The sequence below is a fragment of the Oncorhynchus tshawytscha genome, linkage group LG12 (assembly GCF_018296145.1).
Source record: "Oncorhynchus tshawytscha isolate Ot180627B linkage group LG12, Otsh_v2.0, whole genome shotgun sequence".
Classification (NCBI taxonomy): Eukaryota; Metazoa; Chordata; class Actinopteri; order Salmoniformes; family Salmonidae; genus Oncorhynchus; species Oncorhynchus tshawytscha.
The window spans coordinates 72,523,174-72,546,578 of record NC_056440.1 but is presented as its reverse complement, the minus strand read 5'-3'; the positions used below and the strand labels follow the sequence as shown (position 1 = coordinate 72,546,578).

Below are 23,405 nucleotides of genomic sequence, written 5' to 3'. Positions count from 1 at the left end.
AAGGCAAGATGAGACAGGTAAGGCAAGGCAAGGTGAGACAAGTAAGGCAAGGCAAGGTGAGGCAGGTAAGGCAAGGCAAGGTGAGACAAGTAAGGCAAGGTGAGCCAGGTAAGGCAAGGCAAGGCGGGCCAGGTAAGACAAGGCAAGGTGAGACAAGGCAAGGTGAGACAGGTAAGACAAGGCAAGGTGAGACAGGTAAGACAAGGCAAGATGAGACAGGTAAGGCAAGGCAAGGTGAGACAAGTAAGGCAAGGCAAGGTGAGACAAGTAAGGCAAGGTGAGGCAGGTGTTACGTTCCCCAGTTTATGTGTTGTAGTTTGTGTATTTGCATGTGTTTATTTCAGGAAATGGCTTCCTGAAATCCCTCAAGCAGCTGATTGGTCGACTCCATGGCTAATTGGAGAGCTGACCCCGCCCCCTCGTCAAGACGCAGCTGTCTCCAATTACCCATTCCTTCTGACGCTATATAAAAGCCAGTGTTCTGTTCAGGAAGAGATCTTTTTTGTAGAGGATTTTGCTGGAGGTAGATTTGCTAGAGAGATTTGCTGGGAGGTCATTGTAGAGATTTTGCTAGAGAGAGATTTTGCTAGAGGTTGATTTTGCTGGGAGTTCATTGCTGAGAGTTGGTATGTTTTTTGAGTTTGTTGCTCAGATATAACTTATTTGATGTCCTTTGTCTCTTAGTTTGTTTGTGAAATTGTTTAATATTCTGTTTCATTTGTTCCCAGGGGGGAAGGGGAAGGCACCTAGGGAGTGCTTAGGCAAGAGGCCCGCGGGCATACATATACCCGTAGCATATTCGCTGTCTAGGCACACTAGGTAAGACCTGGGCGGACCACCCCTTGTATTTTGGTTAGGGCACCAGGTGGTGCTAAATTAGGTAAGTAGTGGGTAGGCAGGTAAGATAGGAGAGGGGGGCTTTGAGATTTACTTTCTTTGCTTTGGTTCCGTCCAGCCCCTTTTCCCCATATTACCGTGTAAAGGAATAAAGTCCTTGTAAACGGTACCACATTCTGCTTGTTGTCATTTTTACTCGCACCTACAGTCCATACCTTTTTCGCTTCACAGAGAGTTTAGTTGTAGCAGGGTGTTGCGTTCCCTCTTCATAGAGGCGTGCGTAACACCAGGTAAGGCAAGGCAAGGCGGGCCAGGTAAGACAAGACAAGGCAAGGTGAGACAGGTAAGACAAGGCAAGGTGAGACAGGTAAGACAAGGCAAGGTGAGCCAGATAAGGCGAGCCAGGAAAGGCAAGGTGAGCCAAGGCAAGGTGAGCCAAGGCAAGGTGAGCCAGGTAAGGAAAGGCAAGGTGAGCCAAGGCAAGGTGAGCCAGGTAAGACAAGGCAAGGTGAGCCAGGTAAGGAAAGGCAAGGTGAGACAAGGCAAGGTGAGCCAGGTAAGACAAGGCAAGGTGAGCCAGGTAAGGAAAGGCAAGGTGAGCCAGGTAAGGCAAGGCAAGGTGAGCCAGGTAAGGAAAGGCAAGGTGAGCCAGGTAAGGCAAGGTGAGACAAGGCAAGGTGAGCCAGGTAAGGAAAGGCAAGGTGAGACAAGGCAAGGCAAGGTGAGACAAGGCAAGGTGAGACAGGTAAGGCAAGGCAAGGTGAGCCAGGTAAAGCAAGGCAAGGTGAGGCAAGTAAGGCAAGGCGAGCCAGGTAATGCAAGGCAAGGTGAGCCACGTAAGGCAAGTAAGGCAAGGCAAGGTGAGCCAGGTAAGGCAAGGCAAGGTGAGCCAGGTAAGCCAAGGCAAGGTGAGCCAGGCAAGGCAAGGTGAGCCAGGTAAGACAAGGCAAGGTGAGCCAGGTAAGGCAAGGTGAGCCAGTTAAGGCAAGGCGAGCCAGTTAAGGCAAGGCAAGGCGAGCCAGGTAAGACAAGGCGAGCCAGGTGAGGCAAGTAAGGCAAGGCAGCCAGGCAAGGCAAGGCAGGCAAGGCAAGGCAAGCCAGGCAAGGCAAGGCGAGCCAGGCAAGGCAAGGCGAGCCAGGTAAGGCAAGGCAAGGCGAGCCAGGTAAGGCAAGGCAAGGTGAGCCAGGCAAGGCAAGGTGAGCAAGGTAAGTTAAGGCAAGGTGAGCCAGGTAAGGCAAGGTGAAACAGGTAAGGCAAGGTGAGGCAGGTAAGGCAAGGTTGATTACTATCTGAGACAGACACAGTAACTCACCCACCTCACTGACTTGCTGGGGCCTTTCTCAAGCCCCAGAGCCCCCAGGGGTTCTACTGTACAGCACACCTGTGTAGGACTGGGAGAGAACACCTCCACCATCAACCACCCTGGGCCACTCCCTTTCAGCACCCTGCCACCTAGTGGTACATAACGGTGTTACATATTCCGTGTTCTGACAGTGAGACTTTACTAACTAACCCATCCAGCTATGTTTCTGTTTGACTGCACATACAAAAGCCTCAGTGAGTTCTTTTATCATCCAGCCACATTCAGCTCAGTCCCATTCACAGATGTGAGTCTCAGTGTGTCTCACATATCATGTGTGTGCAGCCATGTCAGCGGCACCCACACATTAGCATGTTGTCATCATGAGTGTGTGGTGTGTGTGTGTGTGTTGTGTAAACTGTGGTGCAGGGTAGCGGTAATGAGGACTGATGGCTTTATGCTGCTGTATATTCCAGGAGGATGTCTTCTGACAGCTTCGGGAGACGATAAAGTAATAACTAATAATGTGCAAATAACGCTGTGTGCTGTATGACAACTGTGCCAAAGCACGCAGGGACTGGAGTGTGTGTGTCTGTGAGAGACAGAGAGAGGGGGAGTGACAGAGGAGGGGGTGAGAGAGCAGAGGGGGGCTTCCTTCCTTTCAAGTTTCAAACACAACCTGCGGTGAACGCTTCAGTCCTAATTCACCACCTCCAATAAACACACACGCAGAAAGAGAATGTATAAAGTGTTAAACAATCACTAACTTTGAAAAAAGAAGAGGTAGCCAAGCCTGGCTTCTCTCTTTCTACCATCAAAACCAGAAACTGAAATGGGAATAAGGAGTGCCATGCCAGCAGGTACAGTACAGTAGCAGTGTAGGTGAAGCACTAAGGAGGGGACACAGAGGAGAAGCCTCCTTCTCTGCAGACCTCAGTGATCCTTCTTCAGGTTCTTCAACAGGGAGTCTCCTCTATAAATCATATGACTGCAGCAGGGAGACAGAGGAGAGTCTCACACTGGCAGAAGGATCACTATGCATACACTACAGTGATCTACTGTTCTCTACTGTCTCTACTGTGGATCAGGACTCAAAGCCGCTGACTCCTGACAGGGTCTTTGACTGGTGAGAGCATAACATTCCCATAGAAAAGCTAGAGACAGCAGAGCCCAGTGTAACTACAGCAGAACCCAGTGTAACTACAGCAGAGCCCAGTGTAACTACAGCAGAACCCAGTGTAACTACTGTACAGCAGAGCCCAGTGTAGCTACAGCAGAACCCAGTGTAACTACTGTACAGCAGAGCCCAGTGTAACTACAGCAGAGCCCAGTGTAGCTACAGCAGAGCCCAGTGTAACTACTGAAGGCACGAACCACTGCTTTTAATCAGGGCAAGGTGTCTGGTAACATGACTGAATACAAACAGTGCAGCTATTCCCTCCGCAAGGCTATCAAACAAGCTAAGCGCCAGTACAGAGACAAAGTAGAATCTCAATTCAACGGCTCAGACACAAGAGGCATGTGGCAGGGTCTACAGTCAATCACGGACTACAGGAAGAAACCCAGCCCAGTCACGGACCAGGATGTCTTGCTCCCAGGCAGACTAAATAACTTTTTGCCCGCTTTGAGGACAATACAGTGCCACTGACACGGCCTGCAACGAAAACATGCGGTCTCTCCTTCACTGCAGCCGAAGTGAGTAAGACATTTAAACGTGTTAACCCTCGCAAGGCTGCAGGCCCAGACGGCATCCCCAGCCGCGCCCTCAGAGCATGCGCAGACCAGCTGGCCGGTGTGTTTACGGACATATTCAATCAATCCCTATACCAGTCTGCTGTTCCCACATGCTTCAAGAGGGCCACCATTGTTCCTGTTCCCAAGAAAGCTAAGGTAACTGAGCTAAACGACTACCGCCCGTAGCACTCACATCTGTCATCATGAAGTGCTTTGAGAGACTAGTCAAGGACCATATCACCTCCACCCTACCTGACACCCTTGACCCACTCCAATTTGCTTACCGCCCAAATAGGTCCACAGACGATGCAATCTCAACCACACTGCCCTAACCCATCTGGACAAGAGGAATACCTATGTGAGAATGCTGTTCATCGACTACAGCTCAGCATTCAACACCATATTACCCTCCAAGCTCGTCATCAAGCTCGAGACCCTGGGTCTCGACCCCGCCCTGTGCAACTGGGTTCTGGACTTCCTGACGGGCCGCCCCCAGGTGGTGAGGGTAGGCAAAAACATCTCCTCCCCGCTGATCCTCAACACTGGGGCCCCACAAGGGTGCGTTCTGAGCCCTCTCCTGTACTCCCTGTTGGCCATGCACGCCTCCAACTCAATCATCAAGTTTGCGGACGACACAACAGTGGTAGGCTTGATTACCAACAACGACGAGACGGCCTACAGGCAGGAGGTGAGGGCCCTCGGAGTGTGGTGTCAGGAAAATAACCTCACACTCAACGTCAACAAAACTAAGGAGATGATTGTGGACTTCAGGAAACAGCAGAGGGAACACCCCCCCATCCACATCGATGGAACAGTAGTGGAGAGGGTAGCAAGTTTTAAGTTCCTCGGCATACACATCACAGACAAACTGAATTGGTCCACTCACACAGACAGCATCGTGAGGAAGGCGCAGCAGCGCCTCTTCAACCTCAGGAGGCTGAAGAAATTCGGCTTGTCACCAAAAGCACTCACAAACTTCTACAGATGCACAATCGAGAGCATCCTGGCGGGCTGTATCACCGCCTGGTATGGCAACTGCACCGCCCTCAACCGTAAGGCTCTCCAGAGGGTAGTGAGGTCTGCACAACGCATCACCGGGGCAAACTACCTGCCCTCCAGGACACCTACACCACCCGATGCTACAGGAAGGCCATAAAGATCATCAAGGACATCAACCACCCGAGCCACTGCCTGTTCACCCCGCTGTCATCCAGAAGGCGAGGTCAGTACAGGTGCATCAAAGCTGGGACCGAGAGACTGAAAAACAGCTTCTATCTCAAGGCCATCAGACTGTTAAACAGCCACCACTAACATTGAGTGGCTACTGCCAACACACTGTCAATGACACTGACTCTACTCCAGCCACTTTAATAATGGGAATTGATGGGAAATGATGTAAATATATCACTAGCCACTTTAAACAATGCTACCTTATATAATGTTACTTACCCTACATTATTCATCTCATATGCATACGTAGATACTGTACTCTATATCATCGACTGCATCCTTATGTAATACATGTATCACTAGCCACTTTAACTATGCCACTTGGTTTACATACTCATCTCATATGTATATACTGTACTCGATATCATCTACTGTATCTTGCCTATGCTGCTCTGTACCATCACTCATTCATATATCCTTATGTACATATTCTTTATCCCCTTACACTGTGTATAAGACAGTAGTTTTTTTGGAATTGTTAGTTAGATTACTTGTTCGTTATTACTCGTTATTACTGCATTGTCGGAACTAGAAGCACAAGCATTTCGCTACACTCGCATTAACATCTGCTAACCATGTGTATGTGACAAATAAAATTTGATTTGATTTGATTTGTACAGCAGAGCCCAATGTAACTTCAGCAGAGCCCAGTGTAACTACAGCAGAGCCCAGTGTAACTACTGTACAGCAGAGCCCAGTGTAACTACAGCAGAGCCCAGTGTAACTACTGTACAGCAGAGCCCAGTGTAACTACAGCAGAGCCCAGTGTAACTACAGCAGAGCCCAGTGTAACTACAGCAGAGCCCAGTGTAGCTACAGCAGAGACCAGTGTAACTACAGCAGAACCCAGTGTAACTACAGCAGAGCCCAATGTAAGTACAGCAGAACCCTGTGTAACTACAGCAGAGCCCAGTGTAACTAGTGTACAGCAGAGCCCAGTGTAACTACAGCAGAGCCCAGTGTAACTACAGCAGAGCCCAGTGTAACTACTGTACAGCAGAACCCAGTGTAACTACAGCAGAGCCCAGTGTAACTACAGCAGAGCCCAGTGTAGCTACAGCAGAGCCCAGTGTAACTACTGTACAGCAAAGCCCAGTGTAACTACAGCAGAGCCCAGTGTAACTACAGCAGAGCCCAGTGTAACTACAGCAGAGCCCAGTGTAACTACTGTACAGCAGAACCCAGTGTAGCTACAGCAGAGCTCAGTGTAACTACTATACAGCAAAGCCCAGTGTAACTACAGCAGAGCCCAGTAGAACTACTGTACAGCAGAGCCCAGTGTAACTACAGCAGAGCCCAGTGGATCTACAGCAGAGCCCAGTGTAGCTACAGCAGAGCCCAGTGTAGCTACAGCAGAGCCCAATGTAACTGCAGCAGAGCCCAGTGTAGCTACAGCAGAGCCCACTGTAGCTACAGTAGAGCCCAGTGTAGCTATAGCAGAGCCCAGTGTAACTACAGCTGAGCCCAGTGTAACTACAGCAGAGCCCAGTGTAGCTACAGCAGGGCCCAGTGTAACTACAGCAGAGCCCAGTGTAATTATAGCAGAGCCCAGTGTAAATACAGCAGAGCCCAGTGTAACTACAGCAGAGCCCAGTGTAACTATAGCTGAGCCCAGTGTAGCTACAGCTGAGCCCAGTGTAGCTACAGCAGAGCCCAGTGTAACTATAGCAGAGCCCAGTGTAACTATAGCAGAGCCCAGTGTAACTACAGCTGAGCCCAGTGTAGCTACAGCTGAGCCCAGTGTAACTACAGCAGAGCCCAGTATAACTACAGCAGAGCCCAGTGTAACTACAGCTGAGCCCAGTGTAACTATAGCAGAGCCCAGTGTAACTATAGCAGAGCCCAGTGTAACTACAGCTGAGCCCAGTGTAGCTACAGCTGAGCCCAGTGTAACTACAGCAGAGCCCAGTATAACTACAGCAGAGCCCAGTGTAACTACAGCTGAGCCCAGTGTAGCTAGAGGAGATGTTTGAGTGTTGGAGTATGCCCCGGGCTGTCGTTTTCTATGAAGGTATCGTTACTTTAACTCAAGTATGACTTTTGGGTACTTTTTCCACCACTGTCATGACAATTTAGGAAGACAAAATTCCTGACGTTTCGCACAATTCGTGCTTCTTCAGTCTCAGTCTTCTTCAGTTAGATAGATAACACCAGGAATTAATGCTGTTCTATCCAGTCTAGTCTACGAAGAAACCAACCACACCCTTCATATGCTGACACTGTAAACCCCTAGAACACCCTAATCCCCGAATATTGATTCTTGTCTGACTATCATGATCTGCACACACTCTCAGTCTAGATTGAGCCCTGAGTGTTAATCTATGTATTTACACATCCACATAGCGCACTTCACAATCATTTTTTCTATTTTCTCTCTGGATTGTTGGGAAGGGCTCGTAAGTAAGCATTTCAATGTTAGTCTACACCTGTTGTTTACCAAACATGTGACTTGATTTAATTAACTATAGTTGTGAGGGAGATGAGATGTGACAGGAAAGGAGGAGAAAGACAGAGAGAGTGAGAGATGATGAGAGAGAGTTACAGAGAAGGATAAAGACAGAGATAGAGTGAGAGATGATGAGAGAGAGTTACAGAGACAGAGAAGGAGAAAGACAGAGAGAGAGAGAGAGATGATGAGAGAGAGAGTTACAGAGACAGAGAAGGAGAAAGACAGAGAGAGAGAGATGATGAGAGAGAGTAACAGAGACAGAGAAGGAGAAAGACAGAGAGAGATGATGAGAGAGAGTTACAGAGACAGAGGAGGAGAAAGACAGAGAGAGAGAGATGAGAGAGAGAGAGAGAGCGAGACAGAGGGAGAAAGACAGAGATAGAGAGAGAGATGATGAGAGAGTTACAGAGACAGAGAAGGAGAAAGAGAGAGAGAGAGAGATGATGAGAGAGAGAGTTACAGAGACAGAGAAGGAGAGAGAGAGATGATGAGAGAGAGAGTTACAGAGACAGAGAAGGAGAAAGACAGAGAGAGAGATGATGAGAGAGAGTTACAGAGACAGAGAAGGAGAAAGACAGAGAGAGAGATGATGAGAGAGAGTTACAGAGACAGAGGAGGAGAAAGACAGAGAGAGAGATGATGAGAGAGAGAGAGAGAAGGAGAAAGACAGAGAGATAGAGATAGAGATGATGAGAGAGAGTTACAGAGACAGAGGAGGAGAAAGACACAGAGAGAGATGATGAGAGAGAGTTACAGAGACAGAGAAGGAGAAAGACAGAGAGAGAGATGATGAGAGAGAGTTACAGAGACAGAGAAGGAGAAAGACAGAGAGAGAGAGAGAGATGATGAGAGAGAGTTACAGAGACAGAGGAGGAGAAAGACAGAGAGAGAGATGATGAGAGAGAGTTACAGAGACAGAGAAGGAGAAAGACAGAGAGAGAGATGATGAGAGAGAGTTACAGAGACAGAGAAGGAGAAAGACAGAGAGAGAGAGAGAGATGATGAGAGAGAGTTACAGAGACAGAGGAGGAGAAAGACAGAGAGAGAGAGATGATGAGAGAGAGTTACAGAGACAGAGAAGGAGAAAGACAGAGAGAGAGAGATGATGAGAGAGAGTTACAGACACAGAGGAGGAGAAAGACAGAGAGAGAGAGAGATGATGAGAGAGAGTTACAGACACAGAGGAGGAGAAAGACAGAGACAGAGAGAGAGAGATGATGAGAGAGAGTTACAGAGACAGAGGAGGAGAAAGACAGACAGAGAGGAGAAAGACAGAGAGAGATGATGAGAGAGAGTTACAGAGACAGAGACAGAGAGGGAGAAAGAGAGAGAGAGATGAGAGAGAGATGATGAGAGAGAGAGTTACAGAGACAGAGACAGAGACAGAGACAGAGGAGGAGAAAGACAGAGAGAGAGAGATGATGAGAGAGAGTTACAGAGACAGAGGAGGAGAAAGACAGAGAGAGAGAGATGATGAGAGAGAGTTACAGAGACAGAGGAGGAGAAAGACAGAGAGAGAGAGATGATGAGAGAGAGTTACAGAGACAGAGAAGGAGAAAGACAGAGAGAGATGATGAGAGAGAGTTACAGAGACAGAGGAGGAGAAAGACAGAGAGAGATGATGAGAGAGAGTTACAGAGACAGAGGAGGAGAAAGACAGAGAGAGAGAGATGATGAGAGAGAGTTACAGAGACAGAGGAGGAGAAAGACAGACAGAGAGAGATGATGAGAGAGAGAGTTACAGAGACAGAGAAGGAGAAAGACAGAGAGAGAGAGATGATGAGAGAGAGAGTTACAGAGACAGAGAAGGAGAAAGACAGAGAGAGAGAGAGAGAGTTACAGAGACAGAGAAGGAGAAAGACAGAGAGAGAGAGATGATGAGAGAGAGTTACAGAGACAGAGAAGGAGAAAGACAGAGAGAGAGAGATGATGAGAGAGAGAGTTACAGAGACAGAGAAGGAGAAAGACAGAGAGAGAGATGATGAGAGAGAGAGTTACAGAGACAGAGAAGGAGAAAGAAAGACAGAGAGAGAGAGATGATGAGAGAGAGTTACAGAGACAGAGAAGGAGAAAGACAGAGAGAGAGAGATGAGAGAGAGAGTTACAGAGACAGAGAAGGAGAAAGACATAGAGAGAGAGATGATGAGAGAGAGTTACAGAGACAGAGAGAGAGAGAGAAAGAGAGAGAGAGATGATGAGAGAGAGAGTTACAGAGACAGAGAAGGAGAAAGACAGAGAGAGAGATGATGAGAGAGAGTTACAGAGACAGAGAAGGAGAAAGACAGAGAGAGAGAGATGATGAGAGAGAGTTACAGAGACAGAGAAGGAGAAAGACAGAGAGAGAGAGAGAGAGAGAGAGAGAGAGATGATGAGAGAGAGAGTTACAGAGACAGAGAAGGAGAAAGACAGAGAGAGAGAGATGATGAGAGAGAGTTACAGAGACAGAGGAGGAGAAAGACAGAGAGAGAGAGAGAGAGAGAGAGAGTTACAGAGACAGAGAGAGAGAGAGATGATGATGAGAGAGAGTTACAGAGACAGAGACAGAGGAGGAGAGAAAGACAGAGAGAGAGAGATGATGAGAGAGAGTTACAGAGACAGAGAAGGAGAAAGACAGAGAGAGAGAGATGATGAGAGAGAGTTACAGAGACAGAGAAGGAGAAAGACAGAGAGAGAGAGATGATGAGAGAGAGTTACAGAGACAGAGAAGGAGAGAGACAGACAAAAAGAGGAAAAGAGGTAAGGCACATGTTAGGTCTGGTGGCAGTGGAGCGGCAATAGGAGGACAGATCTGTCTGCTTCCTCTGTGTGATTGGTTCTCTCATTAGATGCCAGGCCCTGTAACTGGAGCGAGGCCTAATGCTTTGCTGTGTTTAGATAAGCACACAAACCATTCGGCCATAATAGCAACCTTTTCAAAAACAAACCCCAAAATGAAAGGAGGCCAGCCATGGAAAAGCCGGCTGCAGATTATTTTGAGAAGGGAGAACGACACGACCATGAAAAATCGTAAACTGTATCTGAAAATAAACCCAGGCGTGCTGTGTGCAGTGCACCACCACCTACCCAAATGCCCTCCTGTCACCAGCCCCCTCTACTCTCCTCTCTTGTCCCCACTTCTTTCCTTTCTTCTCACCTTTCCCTCACTTTTGTTTCCCTGCTCTCTTCCTCCTTCACATCTCATATATTTCTCCTCTTCCTCCTCTCTTCTCCTCCTCTTCCTCTTTCTACACCTCACCTTCACCTTCCCAGCATAGACGTGTCAGAGAGTTCAACTCACACAAACCAGGCCCTCATTCCACACTGATGCAGTCACATGATAAGCTGCTCTACCTGTCACTTATCAGTAATTTACTGCTACTCTTTCCCTCACAAAATGAGCCTCTCCCCCTGCAGCCCTTCCACCTACACAGAAGAAAGCAAAGCACATCATCTCCCTGTTCTCTCTGACACAAGATTAGAAAATGTACTGGCATCAACAACAAGCATTACCTGGGAGTTTTTTCAGCAGATCTCAGAGAGAACCGAGACAGAAGTGAAGAAGAGTAACAGGGGTCTACAGAGAGAGGAAGAAGGGTCCTGCTCTAACTCGCTCCAGTCACTAAAGTGGAAGCCTGTGTATTCTAAATCGGAGCCCAAATCACATAATTGGCTGCCACTGGCGGACATGTTTAGTTCCATGACCAATGGTTTAGTTGCAGGTTGTGTGAAGAAGTGGAACCAGGTTTTGGGGGTCAGGGGAACAAGGTGTGGACCTGTCCCTGAGGTTGATGCGCCTTGCTCGGGGGGACAGGCCGTCAGAGTCCTGGTCCACCCTGCTCAGAGCAGCCGGGCCTCTGGGGTCCGCCTGACAGTGACAGCTCCCAAGCCACGCCTGGCCCCGTAGTGCATAGGTAACATTGCCTCGGGGCAGGGAGAGAGGAACGCACTGGGACACCTGCAGCTGCAACTGTAATTTGTCTTATCTCATGTTCAGGGTGTTTTATGAGAGGCAGAAGACAAGGTGAAACAGCGAGCAAAACAAGCACATGTCCCATTCAGGAAATCCTCTCTCTCTGTATGGGTTGTCTCTGTGCTCGACTCATTTCTCAAACAAGTACTGGTGGAAAAAGACTGACACAAGGAATGCTCGTAATCAATGACCTTTTTGTAACCTTTATGGCTGAAACTAACCAACAACACCGCACAGCTTCCTGAGAGGATCCAAACTAGTATATTACTGGGCAAGTGGGACCCAAAGTTTAGTAAAAGTAGTTTTCCGTTGTTATGTGACAGTGTGTGAGGTTGAGAACAACACAGGGCTGATTTGTGTGTGATGGCTGGGGGTAACTCATGTTCCCCTCCCTTCCCATACTATATCTCATCCAGGGGTATTAGACAGGGACACTACCAGGGGCAGAGACAACACAGATGCTTCCTTCCTTCAGAGAAGCCTTCATCAGTCCCCTACCCGCCCTCTGCCTGCCTGTAGCAGATTTCCCCTGCCTCATTCTCAGCAATCAGCCCAGTTAGGTTCTGCCCATCCAGCCCAAATCCCTTCATGGTTATCAGAACTGAGCTGGGGCTGCTGGGGGCAAGGCTTTTCACTCACACAGGGACTGGGTGGGACTCTCTCATAAGGGATTGTGAAAGGCCGTGACACACGCTTATCCACACCCCAGTGCCCCCCAACAAAAATATATATACAGTATCTAAACTAAATAATAAAGGCAGCCCAAACCGCCTTGTCTAGTGTACACACGCGTGCGTGCACACACACACACACACACACACACACACACACACACACACACACCACACACACACACACACAGAGCACACACACACATATCCACACACACACACACACACACACACACACACACACACACACACACACACACACACACACACACCAGAGCCAAGTTGATATCCACCGTGCCGGATGAGGCCTTTCTACATTATTCAGACGCTATAAGACATTACTTTGGTGTTGGGGACTGCATTGAAGTTCAGATCTGCCACAACTCCAGGCAAAATGACAACTCTTAGGTCACAGACTCAAAGCTCTGGTTAGTCTGTTTGCAGGATCTCTAAACAAAGACATTTCAGTAACACTCCCTCAGTTATTTCTACTTTCAGAGGTTGAGCTTAGTAAATCATATCAAGTCTAGACTGTTTTCTTGACATCTCTAATTGATCATAATAGGAAGCAGTCTTCTCTGTCTCTGGTCAGGTCCAACCTAGCGTGAATCATACCATCCTACCATGCATCTCAACGTAACGCAAAGCAAACAGAATGAACGTTAGAAAAACACCATTATAGTTTTTATCCAGGCGCCTTTGGTTTCTGCCGCTGAATTGGGCTGGGAAAATAGACGTTCAAATGGAACTCTAAATCAGGTTTGTCCCAGCTGTCATCTTTTCTACAGTATGTGATGTGTGTGTAAGCAGAGAGTAACTCAAGCCTCTGCATTTCACTCTGGAATGGTTTAGGTTAGAGTGACGGAGGGGGGAAACCTACAGAGAATAACATTGGCTAGAAGTTACCCATGAGAAACAACAGATTGATGCCTCACATACGCAGAGTGAAAACATGTCCGAGTGGAGTGCCCTCATATGCCAGCGGTTGAATAACAGAAGGGCACGGGATGATTGAAGGGGTCAACTAATTTTCCCCCTCAATCTGCATCTCGATCCAGTGGTTTTCTTCAGATACCATGTTTGGAAAATACATTCCCCAGAATGCCCCTCTAGAAACCCTGCAAAATCAAAGCAAGCATTGGTATCGTGATGGCGTGAACACAAGTCAATTATCTGAAGTTTAGGGTTTTTAGTTTCCAAGGTCTACTGTTTATGACAATTTCTATCACAAATAAGACAGAAAATAGGAGTATAAAAAAGAGAAATGCATGAATTAAAAACAATTACTTTGGTTTTGGTTCTTAACTCAAACCTCTAACACAAACAGTGACACACAGTGACACACAGTGACACACAGTGACACACAGTGACACACAGCACATAACTACAGCTGAACAAAGACAGACAAGGTGGAGGCTAAAGTCTTTGGGAGGGAATTAAGAGAAAGTGATTTAACATAGACACATCTTTCCTTCTGTAAACCACCCATGACCTGGGGGGCTAGAGCTAGCTGGTGAGGCTGGGGGTAGGGAGTGTGATGGGACCATGGAGGGTTACACCCTGAGTTACCTCCAGTAGTATCAATGGTTGATCCAGCAGTCTGGGACTGAGGCTGAAATGAAGCTGGAGTCTGCATCTCGCAGCACACAGCACAGCCTAAAGCCCACTGCTAATCACCCTACTGTGTTACACCTCCTCTGGAGAGGCCATGGCCCTGTAGTCAGGTGCCCTCTCCCTCCTCTCCTCTGCCTTCCGGGGGAGTACCACTCCAGTACCACGTGCACCCACAGCCATGACTCACGCAATCAGCCAGAGGAAAGGAGGCCACGCTGACCCCAAACAGGAACACTGTCAGGGGGAGAGAGGGAGGGAGAGGGCAAGCATGGGGGAGTTTATTATTTGCCAGAACTTTTTTCAACAAAACAACAAAGGAACAGTATCTGAGAGGAGTTTGGATTATCTTAACTAAGGGGGCTGAGTGAGGCTTTACCTACTGAGAGTTGAAGCAAGCGGTGTGCTTCAGAAGCCTACAGATGAGAAGGGGGGAATTAGGAGGTAGGGCCGGGCCTATTGAGTGTGGAGATATTTGGCGCTGGCACTTAATCAAAGTGATTAGGTCTTGGGAAGCCAAGCCCACAGGTTATCCTTCAGGAAGCATAGCAAGTAGTTATCAAAACCCCCCAAGTTCAAAGCAGCTCAATTTTCCTATATTAGAAAGAAGAAGTGTTTTGGACAGCCGCCTCCAGACTTCTTTCTAGGTAAAGAACTGTGTCAGAGATGTTTGTACTTGCATGCTCTTCAGGAGACAAGAGGAGGAGGAGGAGAAAAAGAAAAGCTGTGTGCTTAAGTGGAGTCCAGGTCCGTCAGAGTCTGCACAGTGTGATCAATCACCCAAAGCCCAAGTCCCGGAGAAACCCGATCTGCAAGAGTGTCTGACTTTCACACAGCTCTCTCTCTCTCTGACAGCTTAAGGCTGAACGGCAAAGTACAGTTGAAATGTTTTCATTTTTGTCATTTAGCAGACACTCTTATCCAGAGCAACTTGCATACATACTGGTCCCCCGTGGGAATCAAACCCACAACCCTGGCATTGCAAGCGCCATGCTCTACCAACTGAGCCACACGTGACCAGTCAGGTAGTTACTTAAATCCACTTCAATTCCAGCACCATGGCTGTCAGAGGGGATATTTTGATACGTTAGATCAACCTGTTTACTATTGTGAGGATTTAAGAGCATCTGTATCTGGGGCAGGAGAGATTGTCACTTTAAAACCCTCTCTGTGTCGTCTGTAACACTCCAGGGATACCTAAACCATCCCATCAGGGTAGTGGTGGGCGGTGAGAGGACATGGTGTCAGGGGTCCATGGTGGAGATGCACTCAGAGATGGTGGGAAAGCCGTTTACACACGTAGGAAGGATCAGTGTGATGTGTTGTGGGAGATTTTCCTTGAAGTTTCTAATGCGGACGACCGTATGTGTACGGACCTGTGAGACGTTGGGAATGATCTGATCCTGTAAGGAATGACGTAACTCAGGTGCAGGGGCCCCCTGAACTAGGATGTAAACACTGAGGACGTTACATAGACACATACTTCAAGGTAGCCTAGAGGTTAAGAGCATTGGGCAAGTAACCGAAAGGCTGCTGCTTCAAAATCCCTGAGCCGACTAGGTGAAAACTTTGCCAATGTGCCCTTGAGCAAGGCACTCAACCCTAATTGCTCCTTTAAGTGACTCTGGATAAGAGCATCTGCTAAATGACTAAAATCTCAATTTACTTCTGAAGAGTTACCATGAACAGGTGTGACAAGGTTAGTGAGGCTAATGCCTGGGCCCATACCTGGAATAGAGCGCTGGACAACCTAACTGGGCTTTCTATCAAATCCAACCCTTGAAGGCCAAGATAAAGGATCTGTGCAAACAGAGATGAGTCACGTACACATGGGTAAATACGTGGCTGGGTAGCGTTCTCTCAGATCTCAGTCAAGGCCAAAGTGTGACAACATGCTTTACAACATGAAAGAGTGGCTTTAGCTCTGTCAGAGGTTTACACATCCATGGCCACAGTACAGTATAAATCAGCTCCATATTGAACACCATGGACATTACTGAAAGGATTTTAGAACAGACCTGCCAGAGCTCAGGACTAGAAGTATGGCTTCAATAGACTCACGCATCTGTCTAATGTTAGGACCAGCGGAAACACATGTCGCTCTAATTGTATTTTCGTCCAAATTGCAAAATAGCTACTTGGGCAAGAAGCTAAAATAACATACAAACAACAGCAACTATGATAACAAGTGAGGTTGGAATGAAAAAGAGATGGAAAAACACGGGGTTTTACAAATTCAACTTAGCCCTTTGAAAGAGGATCCCCTAACATTACTGGGCCAGTATTGATTTACTCTGCAATTTCGTGTCTCTCCCCATGCCAGCTCCCCAATCTTGGTCGGTCGAGCAGGAGGTCCCTGCAAATAACACTCATCAGATTTTTCCAAAACATAAAAGATTAATACCTTGATTCTTTACAGACACAAGATAATAGACGGTTGGAGAGCTCAAATTGGTATTTGGAGAAAGGAGTCTTGAAAGCAAAATGAGATATCTACAGACCAAGGGGTTACTTTAATTAACCATCATGTTGTAGGGGGTTATTTTGTCTATGTGATGGAAAATCTGTCAGCCCATCTTAAAACAAGACAATCTCTTAACCTTTATTTGTGTATATAACACATCAGAATGGTGGTAAATACATACCATTTTTAAATAGAAAAATACACATTATCTATCTAACCTAAAGATGCCAGAAAAGGGATGACATATTGGTCATGCAATAGCCTAGAAAAACCAGGAACTCTTCCTTTGCTATTTGGCTGTGAACTGAAGGTGCTGAGACTATTTCTATATGGCTGTGAACTGAAGGTGCTGAGACTATTTCTATATGGCTGTGAACTGAAGGTGCTGAGACTATTTCTATATGGCTGTGAACTGAAGGTGCTGAGACTATTTCTATTTGGCTGTGAACTGAAGGTGCTGAGACTATTTCTATATGGCTGTGAACTGAAGGTGCTGAGACTATTTCTATATGGCTGTGAACTGAAGGTGCTGAGACTATTTCTATATGGCTGTGAACTGAAGGTGCTGAGACTATTTCTATATGGCTGTGAACTGAAGGTGCTGAGACTATTTCTATATGGCTGTGAACTGAAGGTGCTGAGACTATTTCTATATGGCTGTGAAGACTATTTCTATATGGCTGTGAACTAAGGTGCTGAGACTATTTCTATATGGCTGTGAACTGAAGGTGCTGAGACTATTTCTATATGGCTGTGAACTGAAGGTGCTGAGACTATTTCTATTTGGCTGTGAACTGAAGGTGCTGAGACTATTTCTATTTGAGACTGTGGCTGTGAACTGAAGGTGCTGAGACTATTTCTATGAACTGGCTGTGAACTGAAGGTGCTGAGACTATTTCTATATGGCTGTGAACTGAAGGTGCTGAGACTATTTCTATATGGCTGTGAACTGAAGGTGCTGAGACTATTTCTATATGGCTGTGAACTGAAGGTGCTGAGACTATTTCTATACTGAAGGTGCTGGAGACTGCTGAGACTATTTCTATATGGCTGTGAACTGAAGGTGCTGAGACTATTTCTATATGGCTGTGAACTGAAGGTGCTGAGACTATTTCTATATGGCTGTGAACTGAAGGTGCTGAGACTATTTCTATTGGCTGTGAACTGAAGGTGCTGAGACTATTTCTATATGGCTGTGAACTGAAGGTGCTGAGACTATTTCTATATGGCTGACTATTTCTATATGGCTGTGAACTGAAGGTGCTGAGACTATTTCTATATGGCTGTGAACTGAAGGTGCTGAGACTATTTCTATATGGCTGTGAACTGAAGGTACTGAGACTATTTCTATATGGCTGGAACTGCTGAGAACTGAAGGTGCTGAGACTATTTCTATATGGCTGAACTGAAGGTGCTGAGACTATTTCTAATGGGTGAACTGAAGGTGCTGAGACTATTTCTATATGGCTGTGAACTGAAGGTGCTGAGACTATTTCTATATGGCTGTGAACTGAAGGTGCTGAGACTATTTTGGCTGTGAACTGAAGGTGCTGAGCTGGCTGTGAACTGAAGGTGCTGAGACTATTTCTATATGGCTGTGAACTGAAGGTGCTGAGACTATTTCTATATGGCTGTGAACTGAAGGTGCTGAGACTATTTCTATATGGCTGAACTGAACTGAAGGTGCTGAGACTATTTCTATTTGGCTGTGAACTGAAGGTGCTGAGACTATTTCTATATGGCTGTGAACTGAAGGTGCTGAGACTATTTGAACTGAGATATGGCTGTGAACTGAAGGTGCTGAGACTATTTCTATATGGCTGTGAACTGAAGGTGCTGAGACTATTTCTATATGGCTGTGAACTGAAGGTGCTGAGACTATTTCTATGAACTGAAGGTGCTGTGAACTGAAGGTGCTGAGACTATTTCTATATGGCTGTGAACTGAAGGTGCTGAGACTATTTCTATATGGCTGTGAACTGAAGGTGCTGAGACTATTTCTATATGGCTGAACTGAACTGACTAAGGTAGGTGCTGAGACTATTTCTATATGGCTGTGAACTGAAGGTGCTGAGACTATTTCTATGGCTTGAACTGAAGGTATGGACTATTTCTGTGAACTGAAGGTGCTGAGACTATTTCTATATGGCTGTGAACTGAAGGTGCTGGAGACTATTTCTATATGGCTGTGAACTGAAGGTGCTGAGACTATTTCTATATGGCTGTGAACTGAAGGTACTGAGACTATTTCTATTTGGCTGTGAACTGAAGGTGCTGAGACTATTTCTATATGGCTGTGAACTGAAGGTGCTGAGACTATTTCTATATGGCTGTGAACTGAAGGTGCTGAGACTATTTCTATATGGCTGTGAACTGAAGGTGTGAACTGAAGGTGCTGAGACTATTTCTATATGGCTGTGAACTGAAGGTGCTGAGACTATTTCTATTTGGCTGTGAACTGAAGGTGCTGAGACTATTTCTATATGGCTGTGAACTGAAGGTGCTGAGACTATTTCTATATGGCTGTGAACTGAAGGTGCTGAGACTATTTCTATTTGGCTGTGAACTGAAGGTGCTGAGACTATTTCTATTTGGCTGTGAACTGAAGGTGCTGAGACTATTTCTATTTGGCTGTGAACTGAAGGTGCTGAGACTATTTCTATATGGCTGTGAACTGAAGGTGCTGAGACTATTTCTATATGGCTGTGAACTGAAGGTGCTGAGACTATTGCTATATGGCTGTGAACTGAAGGTGCTGAGACTATTTCTATATGGCTGTGAACTGAAGGTGCTGAGACTATTTCTATATGGCTGTGAACTGAAGGTGCTGAGACTATTGCTACTGAATGACTGTGAACTGAAGGTGCTGAGACTATTTCTATATGGCTGTGAACTGAAGGTGCTGAGACTATTTCTATATGGCTGTGAACTGAAGGTGCTGAGACTATTGCTATATGAACTGTGAGAACTGAAAGGTGCTGAGACTATTTCTATATGGCTGTGAACTGAAGGTGCTGAGACTATTTCTATTTGGCTGAACTGAACTGAAGGTGCTGAGACTATTTCTATTTGGCTGTGAACTGAAGGTGCTGAGACTATTTCTATGAATGGCTGTGAACTGAAGGTGCTGAGACTATTTCTATATGGCTGTGAACTGAAGGTGCTGAGACTATTTCTATATGGCTGTGAACTGAAGGTGCTGAGACTGAACTGAAGGTGCTGAGACTATTTCTATATGGCTGTGAACTGAAGGTGCTGAGACTATTTCTATATGGCTGTGAACTGAAGGTGCTGAGACTATTTCTATTTGGCTGTGAACATATTTCCAAAGAAAAAGGGCAGACGGTACTTTGAGTTACAGAAAAGTGGAAATTACTGCAAAGTTTCATAAAACAGTTTCCCTTCTGGCTGCAGTGCAACAGCAGCCCAAACATTGGCTTTGCACTTCTTATCCAAAGATGAAAATAAAAAGATAACTTGGTTTTTGCATTTCAGTCCAAATCACATAAAGTAAACAGTGAGCTCTCGGAACACATCAACTATTCTTTTTCAAAGAAAGCCCTGCTGTTCCATTTCAAATACCTCCGGGTTATGAGACATTATGCTGCCTTCTAGCTTCTAAATGTATTCAGGCAGCCTACAGGAAATATAGGAGATACATCTTCATGATTCTATTCCCCATATACTGCCCGTTTGTCTGTTCTCTGTGTGGGGGTGCTTTGGGATAACAAAGTAACCGGCTCCCATATCCCCACACACCACACACACTTATATTTCAATGCCAAGCATAGAAACAGCCTAATTGAGGCATAGGAATCATGTCAGGCTCTTCAAATCCTTACACCAAGGTGCGCACATAATGATGACTTACAGCTACTGTAATGCCAACGCTTGTCAGAAAAAAATCAGATTACAGTAAGTTTATGTTATGACTCAACTCAGCTCACACTCCATTAAACAGGTAATAAATGTGTTATAAAGCAGTTACAAGGCCCTGAGGCCAATGGGGGCCGAGAAGCAGTGTGTTTACGACTCAGAGTTTATTACAGGCTGGGCCTTATCATTATGGACCAAGGAGCCTCACAGTACAGAGCCTCCTGGTGCTAACAGTAGCACAGGTCCTGTAAACATTAGCCTGAGCAGCGCTAGGATAATGCTAGAGCCTCCTGGTGCTAACAGTAGCACAGGTCCTGTAAACATTAGCCTGAGCAGCGCTAGGATAATGCTGGAGCCTCCAGGTGCTAACAGTAGCACAGGTCCTGTAAACATTAGCCTGAGCAGCGCTAGGATAATGCTGGAGCCTCCTGATGCTAACAGTAGCACAGGTCCTGTAAACATTAGCCTGAGCAGCGCTAGGATAATGCTGGAGCCTCCTGGCGCTAACAGTAGCACAGGTCCTGTAAACATTAGCCTGAGCAGCGCTAGGATAATGCTGGAGCCTCCTGGTGCTAACAGTAGCACAGGTCCTGTAAACATTAGCCTGAGCAGCGCTAGGATAATGCTGGAGCCTCCAGGTGCTAACAGTAGCACAGGTCCTGTAAACATTAGCCTGAGCAGCGCTAGGATAATGCTGGAGCCTCCAGGTGCTAACAGTAGCACAGGTCCTGTAAACATTAGCCTGAGCAGCGCTAGGATAATGCTGGAGCCTCCAGGTGCTAACAGTAGCACAGGTCCTGTAAACATTAGCCTGAGCAGCGCTAGGATAATGCTGGAGCCTCCAGGTGCTAACAGTAGCACAGGTCCTGTAAACATTAGCCTGAGCAGCGCTAGGATAATGCTGGAGCCTCCTGGTGCTAACAGAAGCACAGGTCCTGTAAACATTAGCCTGAGCAGCGCTAGGATAATGCTGGAGCCTCCTGCTAACGCAGGTCATATAAACTCCAGGCTGACCAGTGCTATGCTAATAGCCTCTTGGTGCTACCAGAAACACAGGCACTGTAAACCTTCAGCACTAGGCTAACACAGATCCGGTAAACAGAAGGCTGACCAGCGCTAGGCTAGGCTAATGGAGGTGAATAGTTGTCAGGTGCTACCTACATCCCATTACAAAGGTCAGAGTGGTAATGAGAAAGGCTAGTGGCAGGACGAGAGATGTGAGGGCTACTAGCGGCTAACATGTGGGTTAATAATACAAATATTTAATCTATCCACCCACACATATGTCCTGTCTACTGTCCAGAGCCCTGTTGGCAGGTAGAGAGAGGAGAGCTTTGACCTGAAGACCTGCAGTCACCCACAGCAGGATAAATATAGGAGATGAAAGAGTGTCTGAGTCGTCACTGACAGATCTAATCACACACATCCTTTAAAGCCATTTTCCAGAGATGGGCCTATGAAGGCATACCTGTTTTGTTGTAGCAGTGCTATCGTCTTCAGTTCTCATTCCCTCAAAGTAAACATCGACAGAAGCACAATTGTAAGCTTTATCCCCTCAGACCAACATCCCTCCATTTCATTCCACCAGGGCCAAACAATATCAGCATTAACAGTCTTGACTCATTCATCATTCTGGATTTGCGGTAGGTGAATGGATGGGTAGATTCACATTAAGTCCTTGCTGTAGTCAGTGTAATCAAACGCCATTTGCATATGAGACCTGTTTTCAAAAGGCTTGTCTATAATGCAGAAGAGCCTTTTACACTGTTTACAGTTGCCACCCACTGACAATCCCAGCATGGTTTTGCATCATTTTGTGAGACATGCAGCATTGAATAATTCAGTCACTCATCTCTGGCAGAGCAGCTCATTTGAGAAAAAACTGTGTGCACACGCGCACGCACACGCACGCACACGCACACACACACACACACACACACACACACACACAGTGTACAATATATACACTGTCTACAAAACATTAGGAACACCTGCTCTCTCCATGACATAGACTGACCGGGTGAAAGCTCCAGTACGATCCCATGTTGATGTCACTTTTTAAATTCACTTCAGTCAGTATAGATGAAGGGGAGGAGGCGGGATAAATAAGGATTCTTAATCAAGCCTTGAGACAATTGAGACATTGATTGTGTATGTGTACCATTCAGAGGGTGAACGGACAAGACAAAAGAGTCCCTTTGAACTGGGGTATGGCAGTAGGTGCCAGGTGCACCAGTTTGTGTCAAGAACTGCAACGCTGCTGGGTTTTTCACACTCAACAGTTTCCAGTGTGTATCAAGAATTGTCCACCACCCAAAGGACATCCAGCCAACTTGACAACTGTGGGAAGCATTGGAGTCAACATGGGCCAGCATTCCTGTGGAACACTTTCGACACCTTGCAGAGTCCGTGCTCCAACAAATTGATGCTGTTCTGAGGGCAAAGGGGTGCAACTCAATATCAGGAAAGTGTTCTTAATGTTTTGTACACTCAGTGTAGACTGTGCCTGCCTGCCTGCCTGCCTGCCTGCCTGCCTGCCTGCCTGCCTGCCTGCCTGCCTGCCTGCCTGCCTGCCTGCCTGCCTGCCTGCCTGCCTGCCTGCCTGCCTGCCTGCCTGCCTGCCTGCCTGCCTGCCTGCCTGCCTGCCTGCCTGCCTGCCTGCCTGCCTGCCTGCCTGCCTGCCTGCCTGCCTGCCTGCCTGCCTGCCTGCCTGCCTGCCTGCCTGCCTGCCTGCCTGCCTGCCTGCCTGCCTGCCTGCCTGCCTGCCTGCCTGCCTGCCTGCCTGCCTGCCTGCCTGCCTGCCTGCCTGCCTGCCTGCCTGCCTGCCTGCCTGCCTGCCTGCCTGCCTGCCTGCCTGCCTGCCTGCCTGCCTGCCTGCCTGCCTGCCTGCCTGCCTGCCTGCCTGCCTGCCTGCCTGCCTGCCTGCCTGCCTGCCTGCCTGCCTGCCTGCCTGCCTGCCTGCCTGCCTGCCTGCCTGCCTGCCTGCCTGCCTGCCTGCCTGCCTGCCTGCCTGCCTGCCTGCCTGCCTGCCTGCCTGCCTGCCTGCCTGCCTGCCTGCCTGCCTGCCTGCCTGCCTGCCTGCCTGCCTGCCTGCCTGCCTGCCTGCCTGCCTGCCTGCCTGCCTGCCTGCCTGCCTGCCTGCCTGCCTGCCTGCCTGCCTGCCTGCCTGCCTGCCTGCCTGCCTGCCTGCCTGCCTGCCTGCCTGCCTGCCTGCCTGCCTGCCTGCCTGCCTGCCTGCCTGCCTGCCTGCCTGCCTGCCTGCCTGCCTGCCTGCCTGCCTGCC

The 23,405-nt window shown here is 47.5% G+C and overlaps 1 protein-coding gene across 3 annotated transcripts in view; it reads right to left on the bottom strand.

The window, feature by feature from the left end:
• The window catches only part of LOC112238946 (alpha-ketoglutarate-dependent dioxygenase FTO), a 277,608-nt gene that overhangs the window by 79,228 nt on the left and 174,975 nt on the right, over window positions 1-23,405 (bottom strand). The window contains exon 9 of one of the 3 annotated variants that reach the window (XM_042331040.1): window positions 13,385-14,019. The exons of the other annotated variants lie outside the window; for them this stretch is intronic. Coding sequence (XP_042186974.1) covers window positions 13,977-14,019 — 43 coding nt within the window. The 3' untranslated portion in view covers window positions 13,385-13,976. Of the gene's footprint in view, window positions 1-13,384; window positions 14,020-23,405 lie in introns of those variants that run through there. 3 annotated transcript variants of the gene reach the window in all.